At 37.6% G+C, this 22417-nt stretch overlaps 1 protein-coding gene across 1 annotated transcript in view; it reads right to left on the bottom strand.

Moving 5' to 3' along the window:
- Positions 1 to 294: 294 nt before the first annotated feature.
- Positions 295 to 22417, bottom strand: part of TASP1 (taspase 1) — a 94673-nt gene continuing 72550 nt past the window's right edge. Inside the window, 3 exon segments of the mRNA XM_068940232.1 lie at positions 295 to 1787; positions 14175 to 14248; positions 21559 to 21669. Coding sequence (XP_068796333.1) covers positions 1695 to 1787; positions 14175 to 14248; positions 21559 to 21669 — 278 coding nt within the window. The 3' untranslated portion in view covers positions 295 to 1694.

Here is a 22417-nt window from a genome sequence, read left to right as displayed (position 1 = left end):
AAGTGACCTTTCCTACTTAATCTATTTTTTAAAAAAGCACTGTAGTGCCATACAGCCTCCAAACTTCTAAGAAAAGAAATTTAAGTCAACTGCTCTTTCAGATAACAGCAGCAGTAAACTCAGCCCGTACTTCAACAAAATTCAGATGACTTCTATACAGCTGCACCAGTCTAGGCTAGAAAATTTTTCTATGTACAGGCTTGTACTGATGTGACAACTGAAAAAAAAAACACACACACACAAAGACGACAATATCTTCAAGTATGCTGTAACATAACAGGGAAAACAAACCCAGGCTTTTAAAAAAAATTTATTAAGATTTTATCCATGAAAGATCGGTACTACAATCAATGTAACCATTTTATCAGTCAAGTATGTCTGTTATAGGCAGGCACAACATTACAAAAAAAGGCAAGTACAATGCCCAGTTAAGCAAATACAGGCTGAATATCTATTCATCCACTACTTCTGAAAACAGAGTTATCAAATATCCACCAGGGAAAAAGATGAACTATTTTAGTTTCTCTTTGGCATACTTATCAGAACAGTGGATCACTTACAAAAGTCTTCTATTGCTGCCAGTGCTGTGAAGAAAAAAAAAAAGTACTGAATGGAAGATCATACATCAGAACACACTTTTAGGACTCAGCTGATCTGGCTAACATATCAGAACTGGTGACAAGAGACAGTTCAACTGCCAGTGCTTTACAAGGCAGACAAGGATTACATTGCTTTATAATGCAGTTTTGTTGAAGGTATAAAAAGAATTACAGTAAATTTATGCACAGTACATACATATTACACACAGTTATATAAATACCCATGCTGTGGCTGGACTTTAGGAAGCTGCTTTATCAATAAGAAAGCTAATATCAGACCTCCCAACATCCATTTAATACACATTGCACTTCGCATCCAGTAATATGTTCATTTCTGTACCTCTCTCTTAAAAATAGATTTAAAACAGAAGTGAAGAATAATATTGAATCTTTCCATAAACTTTTTCTTATTTACATCGTAATATTCCATTATACATAAAGACTACGTTATGATACCTTATCTTCATATAGCTTTTTGTAATACATACAGCTTGAAGCTATTAACATCTTAGTTTGGGAACAGAGATATGACCTATAAGACTATTTAAAACAATTCTAGCTTTAACTTTGCTCTAATTTGTTTCACTGAAACCATTCTTTGACAAAAAAATTCCCCCTTATTGGAGAGGAAAAAAAAATTCCATGTTTAAACCTCCGCTGGATTTCCCTAAACCACTGAAACTTAGAAACCATAATCATTCTTGCATAATTATACAGCCACTTCAAAGGCCTGTTACTTTTAAATTTAGAACGTGAACAACAATTGCGACCACATCTTTAAACTAATTTTTTCAACCTTCAGATATTTTTCAAAAATAAAACAATGAAAACATAATCATTAACCATACATGATCTTTGCACAACTGAGAAGAGTTCCTATTTTATTGGGGAAAAAATGAACATGCACCCCCCCCCCCCCCCTTCACAGAGTGAGAACATAAAACTACAGCAGCACTTGTCTCAAGTTATGGTGCACATGGTTGCAATACGGGGTATAAACCAGGAGGAGAATTTCCAACATCTGCTAAAACACAAAAGAACTTATTGTACAAAAAGTCATTCACATTCTCTACAACAAAGCGAGGAATCAGCTGTTCAGCTCTCTGGGCTTTCCAGGCGGCAAACGCCTCCTTCTATTGCCACGGACTGTCCTGCCACGGCTCCGGGAGGAAGTCTTGAAATGTGAGTCTGTGGCAAAATTAAGAGTGTTATCGAGTGAGAAGAGAGGCAGAATTACACAGGACGCCAAGCAAGCTCGCAAGCGTTGAACAATTAAGCTGGCCCACTACAGAAGTCTGAGGGTAAACTACAAAGCAACTTGAAAAGCTGCAAACGACTGGAAAATTTTTATTTTGTGTGCGTTAATGTTTAGCACATGAAGAGAAGGGCCATGACAGATGTGAAGAAAAGATAAACTGGATGACCCAGTTCACTGAAACTAGAATAAAGGGATATTCGGTGTGAAAACAACAGTAAAATAACTGTGGAATACCATGGTATATAAGGCCTGTCCCTTAGAGAGATTCAAAAAAGCTTAATACTCCATACAGAAATATATCTTACAGAAACCCTAGAGAGAATAAAATATTTGACAGAGATGAACTGACACTTTAGAGCATAAGGCAACCACTATGATGAGAATGCAAAGAAGAAATTTCTCTACATACAACACCTAGCTGTCAACTTAAAAAATCCAAAGGTTTCCACTAAGGTATTTGTTGCCAACTGTCAAATAAACTGCAATTGTGTTTCTCTTAGCAGGCTTCTTTTCCATGGAGGACTGAATTGTAAAAAGTAATTTTTAAAAGCAAGCATTTGAGATGGCTGTGCAATATTTAAGCCAGAAAGTAAAAACGCGTGTGTGTGTTTTTGTGTGTGTGTGTGGTGTGTGCGTGCACGCACACATGGAGAAGCCCAGCTTGTTGCCCTATTATAACTCAGCAACACTAAAAATCTGCTAAGAAATCCTTTATATTCTGTGCTATATTTAGCTGCTGCTGGGCAAAGGCACTCACATATTAAAAGATGTTTTTGAACTGTGAAAACCGCTTACGTTTTCTTCTACGTTGTTGATATGGAAACACAGCAGTGCCATTTACAGATATATCAACTGTTTTCATATAGGACCAAACGGCTAAAGCAGTCTTTAACGAGAACAACAAGAGGAGTCGGAAGCAAGTTTCCACAAACTGTTTCCAACTTGCAGAGCTGCTGAGCGGGCTCTGGCAAAACTTTAAAAAGCTTTAAGGCTACTCTAAAACGCAATAGGTGGGATAACTGCATTTCCAAGGGCTCGAGGCAGAAAGTGTCCGGGGCAGGGAATCACCATCTCACTCCTCCCACCGAAACAGGATGCCGGCCTTCACTCCCCCCACTAGTTACATGTTTCATCAAGTGACTCATTAACGCTCAGACAATTTAATGCTTAAACAATTACTAAATTAGAAATCAGAACTGACTCCTACTATGATATAAAACTCACAACAGCTATATTGCTGGCATGAGAAATTTCAGCTTCCTCTAACTGCAGCCAACTACATATTTAAGTTTTTGCATGTACATTATCCTATTTATGAGATTTAAGTGCTGTAAAACACATAACTTGCAATAAGGCAACAGGCTGTGACAAAAACTGTGGATATAAAAGTAAGAATAGCTTGCATCAATTGAGAAGAAAGTTATCTGAGGTTGTACCCACAATTCAGTGCATCACATAGACATTTTATATTTCAGAGAGACAGCTTCTTTTAATTCCTTTCTTGATAAGGATGTCCTGGTGGATAACCCTCGTAGGTGGTCCTGCTTTCATTTAAATTACAGAATGAGATTTAATTAAAAACATTTAAAGGTTTTCATTTTACTGGTAAAACTTTGACCTTCAGTGTTCCTCCTTGATACACGAACATCTTCCTACTTTTAGAACAATGTTGGTTACAATCGTGATTTAACACTTCAGGAAGAAAAGATTCTTTGCAAATCTGTTACAGTTCCCCTCAAATGTAGCTGACAATTTTTGGAGCTGTTATTTCACAGGTTAAAAACGAGAAACAAGTGGAAGTTATTCTTGATTTTTAAGACCCAAAGTCCCAAGATATTTTTCTGGGCCTACGAAAAATTCAAAATGAAAAGTAGGATAGAACGACAGTGTAAAAGCATGGCTCAAAGGGCACAGTAACAACCTTTTCTCAATGGAAGAACACCACTGTTTAGTGAGATACCACAATAAAAACAAATCAGTCTAATCTGAATCTGGCATCATTTATAAGTGGCATCAGTCAGGTTGACTTGTTAGCAGACCACAGCAGCAATACAACAAAAAGCACTGAAGCCCAAATATTCTACTTAGTAGCACGAGAGAGGAAACTTGCTACCAAAACAGAATAAATCTTAGCACTATCACGATTATCACGAATTTTATAATAACGTTTTTTCGTTATAACTACAACAGGCCTGACTTGTGTTAATTAGTTTTCTGGATCAAGTTATGAATTAACTTTTTACATAAGTTTGACTTATCCCACAACCCAGTAAAGTTAAATGCTAGCACATTCTCAAGTAATTGCAGGAACAAAATATGAGGCATTACTGAATCCACATTAAATTTAAAAACTGTTGTTATAAACTTCAGTTAAATATAATATCCTAGTAAGATCTTAAACAAGAAATGGAAAAAAAAATACAAGGAGGAGATAAGGAGATGTGCCAATATTTGCAATTTAAGCATAGTTACTTGGCCATATATGTATATCAAACACATTTATACATATATAAATAGTATGCAGATAAAGAAGTACGCATACTGCGTACTTTGCATCAAGGGGCAAATATTGTTGCTGTTTTACACTGACTACTTGATACTACTTTCATCAATGAGTGCCTTGTGTAGAACAAACCCCAGACAGATATAAAAGACGATAATATCTAAAATACCTGTTATGTAGCAGGTAATACGAAAAGATAAAATTGCCATGTCAAGGCCACTTCAGATAAGCTCTCAAGTGAATTCTTATACCACCCTTATGCTTAGCCGTAAGAATGAATTCTAGTAAATAAGAAAGAACATTTAAGATTTTTAAATGCAACCACAGAACTTATTTGTACAGTTTGTTACATTTTTATATCCCAACATCATATTTTACATTAAGGACAGATTGTTCAGTGGATTAGGTTTAGACTGAAAAAAATAAAAACCCAAACAAATAAAAAAAAAAAAAGAACAACACTGGAAGGCTTTTAATTGAATTTGATTAGTCCGCCAGCTTTACAAGTTGAATGAACCCACATATGGGGGAAATTGTGCCTAGGAGCACAAAACTGGAAAACAAAAAATTTTCTTGCATTAATCCTTCATTCAGTCCCATGGAACTTCTTGGTAAACTTTATACTTTGGGTAAATTTTATTCTCTTGGGGCAAACTGTATATTAAGGAAAGGTAGATTAGGAATGACCAGGATATCCACATAGCCATAAACAGAAATTTTACCCGTTTAAAAAAAGCTCCATAAAAAGAAATTTCACCCATTCTGTCACAAATACTGTCCCTTAAAAAAAAAATCATTTGCTTTGCTTTCCCAGAGAAATAAAAAGTTGGTAAGGGCCCACTAGAAGTACCAATCTTGATAGGATGGACTAGGAGACAACCTAGTTGCCACAGATCTCTGCCTGTACACGACAGGAGACATCTCATGCCCGGTCTACAAGAGGAAAAAGATAAATGCTACATGAAATACTTGATTCTTTTCTTTTTTTTTCTTCCTCCTCCCTCTCTCCTTTAAAGCACAACTAAGCTAACCACCCCTCAGACACTGGTTCTTGCTCGATGTACCTGTCATGAGAAAAAAATCCCCAACCCCCCTTTCTCCCCCTAACCAAATACCACACAGAAATCCAACGCTACAGACACTACCCATGCAACATAAAATATCTCAGTCTCTTCTGTGCCCTAGAAATTTTCCCGCTACCCTGCAAGTCCAAAACTAAAAACCAATAGGTCATTCCGCCCTGAAATAAGTGTTAACTACTACAGGGACAACACATGATTTCATTTTTTCATCCACTACATTTGACCAATTTTTTAAGCTACATATTTTTAGCATTATCTTTTTTTTTTTTTTTTTTTTTTTTAAATATTGCAAGTTGTGCCAAGACTTGCTTTACTTCACATCTCATAGATAAAGATTCCAAAACAACCTCAGGGTAAACAAATATCAAGAACTTTTGTTGTTGTTGTTAAGTTTGTAAAGATTCAGCCTTCTCCTTTTATTCACATAAAAGCATTAGAATGAAAAAATGAAGCTATCGTGACATAAAGAGCACAAATATAGTGTACAATGAATATCGTGTTTAAGCCAAAAGACAGCGCTGCATGAGGAAACCGAAGTCAATTAACCACTGCCAAGAGGACAGAGTACAACTACCAGATGGCAGCACATTCAGTTCTTAAGCAAATCTAGGGAGTACTTCATGTGTTCAGTTTTTTTATTTTTTTTATTACATGCTCAAGATGTGCCTTGGACAGAATAATTTATAAAACAAACTTTTTCCATTCATTTCACTACTGAGATGAAATATAATGAAACAGAGACCAAGGACATCATGTACTTAATTAAATTTGCTTTCTACCACCTTACCCCTTAAATAAAAAAGTACCATTCCCATATATACTTTGGAAATTTGGAAACACTCAGAAGCCTACAAACTTTCTAGTTGGGTACAGGCTTCCATCATGAGAACCGTCTGTCCACCTAATCTCAACCTCTTTTCCAGGCAGCAATAGCCATTCTCCGCTGATCCCTCTCCTGGGAAGCTCTCCCTCTCCTCCATCACAGCTTGGATGCACACATGCCACATGACAGTAGAAGGTGCCCTGCAAAATAGTAGCAACTGGAAGCAGGCTGCTGCTATCAGAATAAATTAGCCCAAGTGCAACTCGCTTTTGGAGGAACCGCCAAGAAAAGAGGGGTGCCAGACTGATTGCCCCTGTGGGCAAAGGGCAGACTTGCACATGGAGCGGATCCGGTTCACAGGCGGGGAGAGTAAGGATTCTCAATACAAGCTGTTTAGGAAGCCAACAGTTTTTCAAGCTCAAGTCCATTCTGTGGGTTAAATAGATTATTAAACACTATTTCTATATCTAAAAACAATAATATAATGCATTAGAAAGAATAAAATTTTAAGAAAGTTGGAAACTACAGCATTTTAATCTAAATCATTCATACACACGTGTAGACAGTCTGAAACGATGCCACAACCAACCATTTATTCAGCTCAGTACTCCAAGCTTCTGCAGGGGTATTCTAAATACTAATACTACCACATATTTTAAAATGTGACTTTTACTTTTACAGCTGTTAAGTCAGGTAGTCGCATTTACATTCATATTCCTAGATAATACAATCTGATCTGCTCTGTTCAGTTCTAAGGTACAGCAGCGAAATACAAGGAAAGTTCCAGAACTTTTGGTTTTACACAGGAACTCAACCTGAAAGCTTGAACTTGTTTTCCCATCTCAGAATCTATAATTTCTGTGACGATCTATGAGCTAAATATTTTAACTGGTATCTCAGCACCGAAGGTTATTTCCAAGCAGTATAAATACTACATTTTTACGAGAGAACTTGATGCTCTACTGTATGCACAGAGTTTTTTTTCAAGTAAGAATTTCTGAATGATTCCCCAGTCCCCAGACAAGAGTGCAGATTAAAAAAAAAAAAGTATGTGACATATACTTTTCCTGTCTCATGAACTTAAAAGAGTGTCTCTGTAGTCTGAAATGAATAAGTTATTGACTTAGTATTGCTGTTAACTAAACAGACTCAGTAAGTTTTTCCACTAATTTTCAAATTAGAATTAGAATTAGGATCCTTCCAAGACGTATTTCTTCACTGAATGAGCACTGGATAGTTGCCCTTCTTCTGACAAGGGATTTTCACAAATCTTTTTATGCACAAGGTAAAATACAGAAGCTTATTACTAGGAAACCCAATAACAATCACTATAATCAGTGTTTGTCATATATATAACTTTAGACATAGAAGGAAGTAATCTTGCTATATTTTACAGTGAGTAAAGTCTATTAAGTCTCTCTGATTACAATACCTAACATCTCAACACCAACAGTGACTTGTAAATGGTCTCACTGCCCACTATGTTTCTTAAAACCCGAGAGTGAAATTAGTTTTGAAAGATAAGGTTTCTGTTTGCAACCACAACCGTTGGTGTAGACTGCAGTTGTCATTAATGGATGTTTTCAAACATAACACTCTCCACTATCGTTTCCCCCATATTCTGCCAAGCAACCTGGATTTGGTTCATCAGAAAACGGAAAGAGTTTGCCATATTCAAACCTGCTGTAACATAAAGCTTAGTAATTCATGTTATAAGAACAGAGTAAAGGACCTGCCAAATAGACTTCAACTGGCAACTAAATCTGGATTATATTCAATATTAACTAGACTTATAGAAGTTACAGTTGTTTAGGTCATCTAGCTATTACAAAAACTAAAACCTAGAAAGCTGAACTACAACAGTATTGTGTCCTTGGGTTAGAAACATTTTAAACATACATTCTGTTACTGTCCTGTTTAAAGCAATTCAGAAGTGCACTATCGATTCGGAAATTGCTTTTTTTTTTTTAAATCACATTTGATGAAAACAAAGTTACACTTTCCAGGAGAAAAAGTGCTGTGAAACTATAATCACGGTCAATTTTATTTACAACAGAAATCTTAAAACAACAACCTCAACTTTATCAACTTAAGTTATAAATATACAAAGTATAACATTTGACATGTCAGGGTTGATCGGTGGGTACAACAGCACTAATTTGCATCTAGTACATATGCTATGTTACTTTTCTTTTTTTTAAAAGGACTTCTTCAAAGTATAGTGTGCACATCTCTACAGAATTATAGCACATTTATATATGTACTAAGGCAACAAACATGCATTAATTGAAATTAAGCAGCTAAATACCTTTGCTGTAAAGCAAAAAGGACTTTGTCAGGGTTAAAAATAAATTATATCAAATGATTTTATTTCTTATTTTCTTGGGATCCCCTGTTTAATTTAGTATTTTCTACAAGTTGCCGTAATTGATGCTTCATACGCCTGCCCCCATCCTAACTCAAACCTGCAGTTACAACACAACACAAGTACTTCCTGCATGCTCCCAATGGCTTTCATTTCCGTACTGCAGGTTTGGTTGGTGGTGGTGGAAGGTTGTTTTGAGGGATCTGGCTTTTTACTATTTTATTTTGTTTCAGCTTCCTACTACAGATGATAAGAATACAGCATCCATGTAAGACAACATCAAACAAAAGACCAGAAATAGTGTGAATAACTGCAATGTCCAAGTAGTTAATTTAGAGCCCCAAAACAACAACTCAGACAAGCAGACTGTTTCCTCCCTACCAGTCTTTTCCCATCCTCCTCAAAAGTATATTTTTAAAACAAAATAAATACATCTGCTGAGGAATACATGGAAGAGTGAAGCTGGTTATAAAAGCATGAAGAACTAAGTTTTAATTGAAGGCCTAAGCATAAACTAAATGGAGGAAAGTGCCAGTAGAAGTAAGAACCATGAACTGTCTATCCGGAAATCATTAGTGACTAAATTGGGCTTAGCCAACATAACTTAGTAATAATTTAACTATTTCATTTCGGGAAAATATACATGCAAGTAAATCAAGAAAGCTGTACCAGGTACAACCAGAGCACGTGCATGCTCACAAGTTAGCCTATGCAATTGCATTATATTTCCCTAATAATACAGGAATTACACAGTAAATGTAAAACTACTGCCTTTGTAAGAATCATACTGTGCTGAAAAATTATTTCAAATACATACAGATAATACAGGGTCAAAAATGCACAGTGCTGGTATTGAGTTTTGCCTTTCACTTGAAAGGAAGCAATCAGACTTCAAGAACTACTGAAAACACATCTATTTTTAAGGAAAAATATTATTAACCACCACCAATTCTATGTTACTAAGGTAATAGCAGGAACTTGGAAATTCAGGGAAAAAGAAGTTGTATGGCACAACCTGCCCACTTGCGCTCAGTGCATAACGTCAGGGGCAAGGAGCAAGCAAATACTCTGCAGAAACTGCTAGCACTAAAAGGGCTCCAGCTTGAATGATCATGCACAGACATACCATGCTGATCAGGCACAAAAGCAACACCTCTCAAAGGAAGACTGCCTCTGCCCACAGCCAGACTGTTCAAGTAGTGCAGTTCGTACACACTCTCACATTGCGCTGTCATTTGAGATTGGAGAACTTCTCCTTTTAGCGCCTCAGAGGGGAAAAGCAGACAAGAAAGGAGGAGGTATGAGCACTATGTAATTCAGAGGAGGTGAGTCACTTGTAATATACCTGCTAACCTCCTTTCCTTCCAGCTCTCCATTTACACCTAAAATCACAGTTTGGGTGAATTCAAGGAGTCAGCTTCCCCCCCACCCCCGATTACGGAGCAGAAGGTCTCAAAGCCCCTCATACAAACTGACACCGTGAGACTGCTCTACCAAATGTCACACCAACCCACAAGACCTCAGACATTGTATACCACCTGTGAAAGTTTGGATGCAGCTCCAGGGAGCAACATCACAGTCATCAGGATGTACATGTTTTCCCAATGGTAACAACAAAATTACTTAGGCTCTCAAGGTGTGACCTAATCACAACAAGAGGTTGTGCTGCATCCAGAGAAAACGGAGACACTCTGTGAACCACACTGGACATCCAGAAGATCTTAACACAGCTAGGAAACCTGGCCTCCTTCAGCTCAGGCAGATAGTTCAGGAAAACTGGAACTCATTAATTGAAAGCTGCCAAAATATCTTTAAACAGGTCTGAGCTCCGATAACAGAGTGACCTTAGTTGATAATCTTAGAGCTAAGATCAGCTGCTGGATCTGTTACGGATCCATAAACAACATCTGGAAGGCTATTCCGTACCTCAGAAAAGGAAGAAAGTTTGGGCAGGAAATCTAAAAGGGCTAAGAACTTATCAAAGATCTTGAATTTATATCAAATAATTCATGAGTCAACATCACACTGAGATAAAGAAATGAACATACCTCCTCTGTTCATTAAGACATCTAACTTCCCAGTCCTTCAATCTATAAAACTTAACTTTTGATGACGTAGCAGTTACCACTACAAAAGGAGGAGGAGGAGAGCAGAGGAAGTCCAAAGAGCAATATTTTCTATCGATTTTCACAGCTGTAGGCAGAAACTTCCACAGTAGACTGGAATATTTAACAACTTCCCTAATGGCTAGAAATGCATGCATGTCCGACTTTGCGACAATTCCACCATCGTATAGAAGGTAATGCTAGAGCTTGCTTCAGGAGATCTTGGGAGACCCATTCACCTTCCCAATGAACAGTGTACTTTAAATCAAACAGTTATTAGTCACAGGGCAAAACTGTCTGATGGCTCTTGCTGGTTCAACCATTTTCTGCATTTAGGCTGGCAAGTGAGCTTTTGGGCAGGCTAATTTGGAGGTAGATGGCAGCCTGTAGAACCCAGTCTTTTTGCACTGTCTCCTAAATCTGTATGAAATAAACCCTCATTGCAAGCCTAACTCCAAGTCAGTACTTGGAGAGCTCACAGTGCAAAAAGCCAGAAGCACCAGTAGGTAAGGATGTACATACCAATTCAAGTCTCTGAACCCACTTTCCTGCTTCCCCCTTCTTTTCTTTTTTTCCAATGAGTTGCTGATAGTTAATTGGTTGAACGTGTTTCCACCTCCCAAGCAGGCAGTTTTTCCAGGCAAGCTGCTGTCCAACTTGTGAAAGGCCTCTGATATCGCCACAATTCGAGTGTGGGATTCAGGACCTCCATTCACTATGTCCTATTTTGAAATGCATTAACCTCCAGAACACAAAAGAATCACATTAAGATTATAAAGCAGGATCTTTTTGCACTTAGTGTGTATCCCTTTTTATAATTATGTTTCTAATATTAGAATAGTCTAATTCACAATACTGCACACTTCAAAAGCTTCTCACTTTCTAAAAATCTTGCTGCAAATATATCTGCTATTTTCCTGCTTATTAATATTAACCAGCCCAAAAATCAGCCATTGCGACAATTCCTTGGTTTAAGGATAAGATTTGAGTCCTGGACTAGTGAAAGAAATAAAAATTGAAGCTCTTTACCAACCCAGAAGAAACAGGAAAACAAGGATGCTTACACTTCCCTACCAGCTGCCTGATCACTTTGCTATATGTGTTACCCATATACAAGTGATATTTTATATTCTATGAATTCTTATGCAATTATTCTTTCACGGCAAGGACTCAAGACTAACTATACGAAAACTGCTACTCTATTAGAGGTCTTTTTTTTCGCTGCAATACTTTGCGTTCTGTTTCAAGCCGAGTTTTCCATCTATAACTTAGCCCTAGTTTTAACAGAATAAAATTCCAGCTTTTATGGCACAAGACTTTTCTTTTTTGATCAATAGAAGTCAGCAGCAAAAGCATTTGGTTTTTCTCTGGAAAGCATTTGCGGCCACAGACTCAAAGGAGGAAGAAAGGGAGGGGGATTAACTCTTCAATGAAGGTCAAAAACATAATTTAAAAGTGAACCAAGTGGAGCAGCTGTGTCTGTCAGCGCAATCAAGATTACCAGCTGGAGAATTTACCAGCAGTATGAGAACAATGCACACCAGATGTCAAATGTTGCAACTGTGAGTAGGAAAACATCTCTGGGCATGGCACTGTCATGCTAGTACTCATTACCACACAGATTTCATATTTACCGTTTATTTATTAATTAGAGAGACACTACCAGGAAGAAACAATAATATTTCCTTAGAAACAGCTTTTGAGTCTTACCATATAAGCCAGAGGCAGGTGTACACTTTATAATCATTTAATATTTCACATTCTAATAATTCTCCCTATTTCACGATAAACACAATATAATGAATTTTAAATGAACTAATGAAGACTACAATATCTGCAGCTGAGCTTGCTAGCGTTTCTTTCAGTTCAATCTTTAGTTTGAGTTTGGATCCTTTTCTAATAAAATCTAAAATAAACATTAAAAAAAAAAGTATTAAACACACCCTACTCCACAAATAATTAACTAGAAAAAACTCTCTACCTGCCATGAAGGAGTACATCATTAACACCTCTACCAGAACTTCTTTCTCCAGCTGCTTTTTATCCTCCTTCTCCTTCTGGGGCATTCTTGTCTTTTTTTCTATCCATATTCACTCCTCAGATGAACTCAACAATTCCCAGTGCTTTGGCCAGCATGTTATTCCGGTTTTGGTGTGTAAAATTAACTGATGTTGATTTCTGTCTTCTGCATGTTCTTTCACTTACCTCATACACATCATTCCCTGTATTTATCTCTCAAATGAAATACAGCAAGAAAAAGACAACCCAACAACAACAAAAAACCACATAAAACCCAAATCCTTCTCTTTCTTTTTCAGTCCTCTACTCCTCTACTGCTGATCACTGAAACTTCTTTCTCAGCTCAGACACAAGCAGCTACTTCTGAAGACAGTCAGCAAATCCAGGTCCTCATCAAATTCTTTCCTTTTTCAGGCTTTAAAATTCGCCCTTCATTAAATTCTACCGTTAAAATACATGAAGTCTTCATTACCCTTATTTGCTGGTATAAACTTCCTTGTTGTCAGCTCCTCCTCTAGTCCATGCAAGGTATTCCCGTAAATTACCCTTCCCCATTATTTTAACTATATTAGTGAACCTTCCTCTCAATTAGTTCTTTCCCTATTTTTGATACTTTCTGCAACAAGTTTTCATTGTTCACTCCCAGTTTTGAATATCCATGGCTGTATATTTATAACATCTACAGAAGTTATTCTCTGCTTGCGTTTCAGCTTCTCCCACGATTGTTCTTATCCTCCAAACACCCTCCCTAAATGCGATAGTTTCTACCTCACAATACCTGATTTTTTCTCCCTTCAGTTACATACTCCTGAGAACAAGTGGTTCCTCTCTTCCTTCTTGGTTCATCGCTACTATTTGATGTTAAGGATTTTTTCCAGTTTCCTTTGATAAACTCAATTTTAACATTATATTATTTCTCTCATTCCCAACAAAATTTTAATGAAACCTCAAGAAAATGAAAACATGGATATCAATATCTGACTTTTTGTCATAGATGATGTTGTAGGAACTAGCCCAAAGTTTTTGTTTTATATCCTCTCCCTTCTTCCTTGCTAGTGCAACTGCTTTATCCAAAGGAAGGCATGGCCACAGAGAAATACTCTATCACCCTAAATGGACTACAGAACTGAATCAAGCTGGATGAAGTTATTCAAATATAGTAAGTGCCAGGGAAGGCCATGGAAATATGTTAATGTGTGGCAGCTTTTCCTGATGTATTACATATACTAGTACAGGGTTATTAACTGCTGCAATTGAAAAAATGGACAAGGCACTCGACATGCTCTATCCATAGGTACATTGAATGGCTTATGCGCTTTTTCCCTTCTCTTAACAATAGACATTTCAATATATATTACACTATCAATTCTCCTTAGCTTCTGCATTAATTCTCCTGTATTACAACCTATTAAGGGCTTACCTTAGCTTTGCCATCCTGTGCAGACATATATCCTACACACATACTCTCTGTTGTATGGCTCCACAAAAATTCCACTACAAAGAAAAATAAAAAAAGTATTTATTTGTGACATGTTGCAAAGTATAAGATGCAGTTTAACAAGACTGGAATCTTGAGGAACAATTTAAACTTTGCATAAAATATAGTACAAGAAAGAAAAAAAAAAACCCAAGATCTTATAAGACTTAAGAAGAATTACTCACCAGAATAAATTAATCTCAAAAGAAACAGCCATGAAACAACTAACGAATTTTTCCTGTACTGTTTGCAGTCACATACTGCAAAATCATTATTCAGAAAGTGAAAGTTACTTTAGTGACATTAAGCCTCCAAGACAAGAAATATATAAACTGTAATCATAGCTGAAAGGTAGAACAGACATTTAAAGCAGAGGCCTCATCCACCCATAAAGTGGACACACAATGGAGAAGCAGATACTATTAGTACTTGCTTGCCTTGAACCCAGACGTAAGCACACTACAAGAGCCTAACCATGGACTGTGTATAAGCCTTCTGTAACATTTTAACACTCCCTACAGTATAACCAGTCACAGAAACACAGAATCACAGAATCGTTTAGGTTGGATGGGACCTCTGGAGATCATCTACTCCAACCTCCCTGCTCAAGCAGGGTCACCTAGAGCATATTGCCCAGGATCACATCCAGACGGCTTTTGAATATCTCCAGCGAAGGACACTCCACTACCTCTCTGGGCAACCTGTTCCAATGCTCTGTCACCCTCACAGTGAAGAAGTTTTTCCTCAGGTTCAGATGGAACTTCCTGTGGTTCAGTTTCTGCCCATTGCCTCTTGTCCTGTTGCTGGGCACCACGGAGAAGAGGCTGGCCTCATCCTGTTGACACTCCCCCTTCAGATACTTGTACACGTCGATGAGATCCCCTCTCAGTCTTCTCTTCTCCAGGCTCAACAGGCCCAGCTCTTGCAGTCTTTCTTCAGAGGAGAGATGCTCCAGCCCTCTAATCATCTTGGTAGCCCTCCGCTGGACTCTCTCCAGGAGCGCCATGTCTCTCTTGTCCTGGGGAGCCCAGAACTGGACACAGGACTCCAGGTGAGGCCTCACCAGGGCTGACTAGAGGGGCAGGATCACCTCCCTCCACCTGCTGGCAACACTCTGCCTAATGCACCCCAGGCTCCCATGGGCCTTCTTGGCCACAAGGGCACACTGCTGGCTCATGCTTCACTTGTTGTCCACCAGCACTCCCAGGTCCTTCTCGGCAGAGCTACTTTCCAGCAGGTCAACCCCCAGCCTGTACTGGGGCATGGGATTATTCCTGCCTAGGTGCAGGACCTTCCACTTGCCTTTGTTGAACTTCATGAGGTTCCTCTCCGCCCACCTCTCCAGCCTGTCCAGGTCCCTCTGAATGGCAGCACAGTCTTCTGGTGTGTTAGCCTCTCCCCCCAGTTTAGTATCATCAGCCAACTTGCTGAGGGTGCACTCTGTCCCTTCCTCCAGGTCATTGAGGAGTATATTGAACAAGACTGGACCCAGGACTGACCCCTTCAGGACACCACTAGCCACAGGCCTCCAACTTGACTCTGCGCCATTCACCACAACCCTCTGAGCTCGGCCATCCAGCCAGTTCTCAAGCCACCTCACTGTCCACGCATCTAGCCCACACTTCCTGAGCTTACCTAGGAGGATGTGATGGGAGACAGTGTCAAAAGCCTTGCTGAAGTCCAGGCAGACAACATCCACTGCTCTCCCCTCCTCTACCCAGCCAGTCATTCCGTCATAGAAGGCTATCAGATTGGTCAAGCATGATTTCCCTTTGGTGAATCCATGCTGACTACTCCTGATCACCTTCTTGTCCTCCACATGCTTAGTGAGGACCTCCAGGAGGAGCTGTTCCATCACCTTTCCAGGGATGGAGGTGAGGCTGACAGGCCTGGAGTTTCCTGGCTCCTCCTCCTTGCCCTTTTTGAAGACTGGCGTGACATTGGCTTTCTTCCCGTCCTCAGGCACCTCTCCTGATCTCCAGGACCTTTCAAAGATGATGGAGAGTGGCCTAGCGATAACATCCGCCAGCTCCCTCAGCACTCGTGGGTGCATCACACGCAATTGCAAGTCACAAGCAATTCGTCACACAGCTAAACAAATATATTTGCTATGTGTAACCACAAAGGGGCAAAGGGAGATGTGTGGTATAGCTGCACAAGTGGTGTACAGGAAAACAGGCAGAAGTAGTAAAATTTGTAAGGTAAGACCTAAAGCCACAGAGCAGGCAGGAAAGAGCTCTGGTGAAACCAAAATAATCTTGCAGAACAAGCAGGAGAGTTGTCTGATGGATCCAGAAAAATCCTGCACAATAAGCAAGAGAGATGCCTGGAAAAAACAGAGCAAGTCCTGATCCCAGAAATATGATAAATTGTGTCAAGAGCAGATGCAATCTCCCCTTTCTTTTGGGGAGTGGAGGAGAAGCATGGAATGTGGTTATTGCTAGCTATTAAAAGTAATGGAAATACAACAACCACCACCTAAATTATATAATTATTTCTCTGAAGACATTTCATCAAATTTAAAAATACAGATATATATACTCCTGCAATAAAGACAGCTGGTTATTCTATATACAGCCAGAGTCCTTCAGCACTACACAATTTATCTTCAATTTAAATGACACGAATACTACATATGTTATGTTATACATTAACTCACTATATGCTAGAACGCTGGACATTTCTGTGCTACAGAAAAAATGTCTTTAGAAATAGCTATGCTGTAAGAATCTTACTTCAGTGGAAAGAAAACCAAAAATCAACAAAAGACAATCTTTACTTAGAAATCCAATCAACCATATTCCATTAAATTAACATACTGGAATTTTCTTTGTTGGGTTTGAGGAAACATTACTGAACCTCCTTAACAGGAATATGTTTCCTTACATCAGTGCCAAATATTAGATGAATACTAGATATTACTCTCACTTCCAAAGATAAGACAGTGAAAGTTAAGTTGATCTTATTTGCTCTTGTTTAATCGGACTTGTATTTTCATCTTCTTAACTCCTCTCTAGATATAGGATTTATGTTGTAGGATATTCTCCACTACATCAGTAACGTAACAATTATTCCATTCCTGAATTTGAAATTTGCAAATCAAACTTGCAGCATTCTCCATACGCTTAGCGACCCCATGCCCTGATTCAGGAGTCAACAGCATTTATTACATGGTCTTGGCTTTCAAATAGCTGAAAGAAAACATTAAGATGACTGTCAACAACTTCAGTCAGTCAACTTTTTCAAAAATATTCAGTCATTAGTAAGCTAAATACCATAAAATGCTCTCAGTCCCATCTGTAGCAGCTTTTAAAGAACAGCTGTTCAGGTATTAACTCCAAAAAAATATAACATACAATAGGTATTTCTAAATCCTTTTCCCATCCAAGCCTTCCAAAATTCCCGAGGTGTCCATCACTACTCCTCTAAAACCACCAACAGAACTGAAAGGATTCATGTCTCACATCTCTGGTTCTTTGTAGTAGTAAAATAAAAGAAACCCAGCAAAGATGATGTATTGCTCTAGCATAAGAAGAAAGGCACCTTTGGGTAAGTGGAAAAAAAAAATCTTTCTTTTACAGCTTGGCTCAACCAGATATGTGGTAGCTAATAGAAGGCTGGAAGGGAACCATGGATCCACTCACAGCACATCACAGGGGATCCAAATTCTGTAGTAAGACTTCAGTGAGTTATTATGTTCAACTACAAATCAAGGTACTGTAGCATGAACACTGCTCCAAACTTTACCATTTCAAGGTAACTATCCTTATCCTATCCAGGCCTGACTATCACTTCAGGGAAGATTTTGGTAGCCTCATTTTAGAGCACATATCACTCCCCACAACTTGCACAGGAACTGTTTGCGAAGCAAGACATGAAACACCACGAATATTTAATTCTAGCCCTTACCTGTATAAAGGATTGCATAAAAAAAGTAACAGATAGTTTATACTACCCTATAGTTTATTTAGGTAGACTACTTAAAAAAAAAAAAAAAAACAAAACATCCCCTCTCGCTCCACTTCCCATAGAGGACAATAGAGTATTTCTACAGTTCTATTTTAAGAATTTTGTCTTTCAAAACAATTTGTAGTTCATGTTTCTGACAGGAAAAAAGTAGTTAAAACAGTTTAATAAACAATAATAATAAAATATTTTAGCTATAAAAACGTTCAAAAGGTAGCTAAAAATTGATCTTGTAATCTTTAAGAGTACTTATCTCTATAGTTACTTTAATCCAACCTGATATGCCTTCAAAAATGTAGTATACTACGTAACGGAGTTTACGGTATTAATATTTGTCCACATGGCCAGTGCTAACAGAGTTAAGTTTGCAATGTTAACCTAAAATATTTTTTTCTTTATAAATTAGAATAAGATGCATTTTTTCTTTCATGATGCTTTGCATAAAAATATTTTCCTCACTATTCTCTGCTCTATTTATGAATAAAATAGCAATAATTTGCCTTGCTTGCCCCCTAATACCACAGGATTTATACATCTAGTTCTCTTCTTCACCAAGAGGTAAAAATATTTTCCAAGTTAATGACAAGTCAATTTTCCAAAATTAAAGAATTTTAAATTTCTCAAGTGACCAGAAAACGAATACCATGAAGGTATAATGAGATATTAAAGCAAATTACCATAATAGGAACATAATTCCTTTTACAAAAGAGCATACAGAAACAGAGCCTTACCAGCTAGATTTCATTTAGATTAAATGCTTGCTATATATATGGAACACATCTAACAGCTGATTCACAGCACAGCAATTTACTGTTATTGTATTAGTAACATCAAACTACTTTAAGTATTTTTATATGTCAGTTCTGGTCTTTATATCGTAATATTAAAGATTCCTAATAATGCATAACAATAATGTTTATCTTGCATGAATTTATTGCAATAATTTCTTAGAAATTTATCCTATCAAACTTTTAGCAAGTACCTTAGAAAGAAACACATTACCCAACTTATTTGAAAGGTACTTAATGCTCTTAGAAACAGTTGTTGCATTCCTGAATTTATTCTCTTATTCACATCATTTCCTAAGGAGTTTGACTTTCAGCACTCACAAATATTTCAGCACCTTTGAGTGCCAGATTTTTCTCAGGACTTTTTACATTTCATTTTACTGTACTTCAAATGATGCTCACAAGACAGAAACAGGATACAGCCTAGCAGACATGAACACCTGAGGAGAATAAAGCTCAGTCAACATATAAAATTGATTCTAAAAATTAAACCCAAAGAATTTGATAGAAGAAACAAAGATGCTTTTGTCTGATAGCGAAGATGCTATCAAAAAAAAAAAAAAAAAAGGCAGCAAACTGCCATAGCGCAGAGAAGTAGCAATGGCATTTTCCTTTTTAAATGTTAGAGATGTAGGAAACAGGTGTCCATTTTCCCCTAATAACGGCAGAGTTCTCTCTTCAACTGTATTAGCCCCACAAGTTGTTAAGAGAATTTTAATAATAAAACGTGTTTTCCTTCAGGCAGTTAGTACAGTCACAGGCTTGGTGCTAAGTCCACTGTTGGTCACATGTGGGAAGCATTACTAATTTTGTCAGGTCCTTAGCATCATGTTTCATGCTACATGAAACCATTACGGAAGAGGTATCAATCAAAGCATAAAGCCCACATAAACTCGGACTGCTAGGTATAGAAACATTAATTTTACTAACTATATTGAGTAAAATTGTTGGCTAGAGTAAATCACATGGCAGCCGGGGAGGAATCAGACTCAAGTTAACAAACACAAAGTATTACACAAAATTTAAAGATTCTTGCAATGCAAGCCAGCAAGGTGTAATATGGGAACAAAAGCAAAAGATAACATATACCTCATCATGTGCAATGGTAATAATTTGATCCTAACCTACCGGAAGTGACTGAACAGCCAGTAATTAATACTAGAGTTTGTGTAGATTAACCAATCATAAAGAGTATATCTGCTGGCTCACCTTCAGCACTCGCTCAGCCTGCTACTCCAGGCTGGCTGTAAGCAGGCAAACTCTGATGACACAGTGCTAGGATTTACTGGGACAAAAGCAGTAATGAATTAAGACAAAGATGAGATGTCTTTCTAAATAATAGCACATAAATTCAAAATAATGTATACAATTCAAGAACTACCAGGTGAGATTCTACTACCTGCCTTAATGCACAGTCAAATTAGGTCATCAAATTTGCCATGCCAGACCTGAAAAAAACCAAGAAACCTACTACAAGTTAAACTAAAAGTTCATTTGTCAAATTCGTAATGTTGTTGGCAGCTGTTCTTGATTCACTAGAGGAAACAATAATACAGCAGAGGTTTGTTTATACAAAGGAACAACATTTCTTACTGGCAGTATACAGAATTATATATATAATTCACAGGTCCATGTGACCCAATAAATAAGCAGATAGCATTGACCAGACACGTATGCCCACATCTGAGGAGCCCCACAGGAAAGGGCATGGTACAAGCGGAATGCCAAAATAATTTGCATGTCCCCAGCCCTAATTCCCTGCCTTCCAGGAGGAGGGTGGTATTTGTACCCACCTCTCCTAGCAGCCTACAGAGCTCAGTTTCCTAGCTGTTTGTCTACTAAGAAAAAGAAACACATGCTAATTTACTATAATATGCTTGTTCTGCTGTAAATCAGTGAAGCTGATGAGTACCTTTTTTTCCTAGGGCACAGAGAGTGCTGAAGGGCTGTAAATCTCACACTCTTTTTAATCAGTTAGCTATGGAGGCGAATCTGTTTTTTGGTGGTCTCAATAAAGAAGTACTCTTGCACACATATGCAAATAGAAATTGCAGCTTACCTGAACAGGTTTTCCTGGGCACAACAAAAAGAATTTCTAGCCGTAAAAAAACTTCCCTTTCAAATTTCAAGTCTATTTCCTCAAAAACGAGGAACAAAAAACTTCAGAAAGCATTTTTGACACACAAGCCACTGAAAAGCAGTAAACAGTCATATGGAGTTTTCTTAGCTAAAATTGTGAATGTCTGTAGTAAGAATATAATGCCCCTATCCCCCTACACTAAACAACCACTATTTCTACACCATAATTTTAGAAAGATTCCACACGTCCCTCAAAGTCACACTTCTGCTCAGAAATAGCAACTTAGAAAGAATGGTGTTTCCATAGTTCTAAAGAACAAACAAGGCTTATACTAGTATTTCACTTTCTAAAGTTTTATCATTTCAAACCTTTTAAATGTCTTTTTATTCTCTCTATGGCTTTTAAACGTTGTTAAACACATATATACAATTTTTTCATCTTTTACTTTGAATTATTACTTAGCTCAAAATAAAAATACATAAAAAATTCTTACCTAGTAAAGTTGGCTTCTCTTGTGATGACTCAGGCTCTACTGCACATCTGCAAGACCGAAGAACTATCACACCTCCAAGTACACCATCTTCATTGGCTAGAAAAGGTGAACCTGGGCAAAATTATCGGGGAGAGTTATTTGAAAAAAAAAAAAATATATATATATATATATATATATATATATATATATATATTTCAGGGGGCATTATTTTTTTATTTGACTTTCCTACCCTTTCCCTCTTGTCTCTAAGGGCCAAAAAGACTGCCAGGTCACCTAGTGCTTTTACAAAAAATGTCAGCTTTATTTCCCTGTTGGTTCTAATAAGTAATTTTCTAAAGAAATTGCATGGTTCATGAAAATTTAGACTTTCATTGTATAATTGGCAAAGATAACATTGAAAATTGCCAAGATAGCTTTAAAATGGAAGCTTGAATATTCATTATTTTATTCAAAACAGAAAGGAAAACACCAAACTAAATCAGAAAAATATTTAAACATAACGAATGACTAGCTTTGTTCATCACTTTGAGATCACCTTCACATCTTTTCTAAAAAATAATGCAAAACTCTGAATTAGAAAAATTTGAGAACTACTTGACATGAACTTTCTGTGCTTCTATTTTTTTATTTCTGTAGACAACTGATATATAAACATCTCAAACTTGAAACTTCAAATTCAGTCCGGATTTTAGCAAGACTCACAAATTCTCAGCACATTAATATCAGATCAAATATCGCTCACGCAGTAGGAAAGGGCAAAAGCTGGCCAGCTTGAGCTCCAATTTGAGACTGCTCTAGGAGACCTCGTGAACCTCAAGAGGCCACACACTGGTGAAGTCTCCCTTCCGAAAGGGACAGT

This window comes from Struthio camelus, chromosome 3 (genome assembly GCF_040807025.1).
Source record: "Struthio camelus isolate bStrCam1 chromosome 3, bStrCam1.hap1, whole genome shotgun sequence".
NCBI classification, from domain to species: Eukaryota; Metazoa; Chordata; class Aves; order Struthioniformes; family Struthionidae; genus Struthio; species Struthio camelus.
The sequence above is the reverse complement of the archived record's forward strand: the minus strand, read 5'-3'. Positions and strand labels throughout refer to the sequence as shown.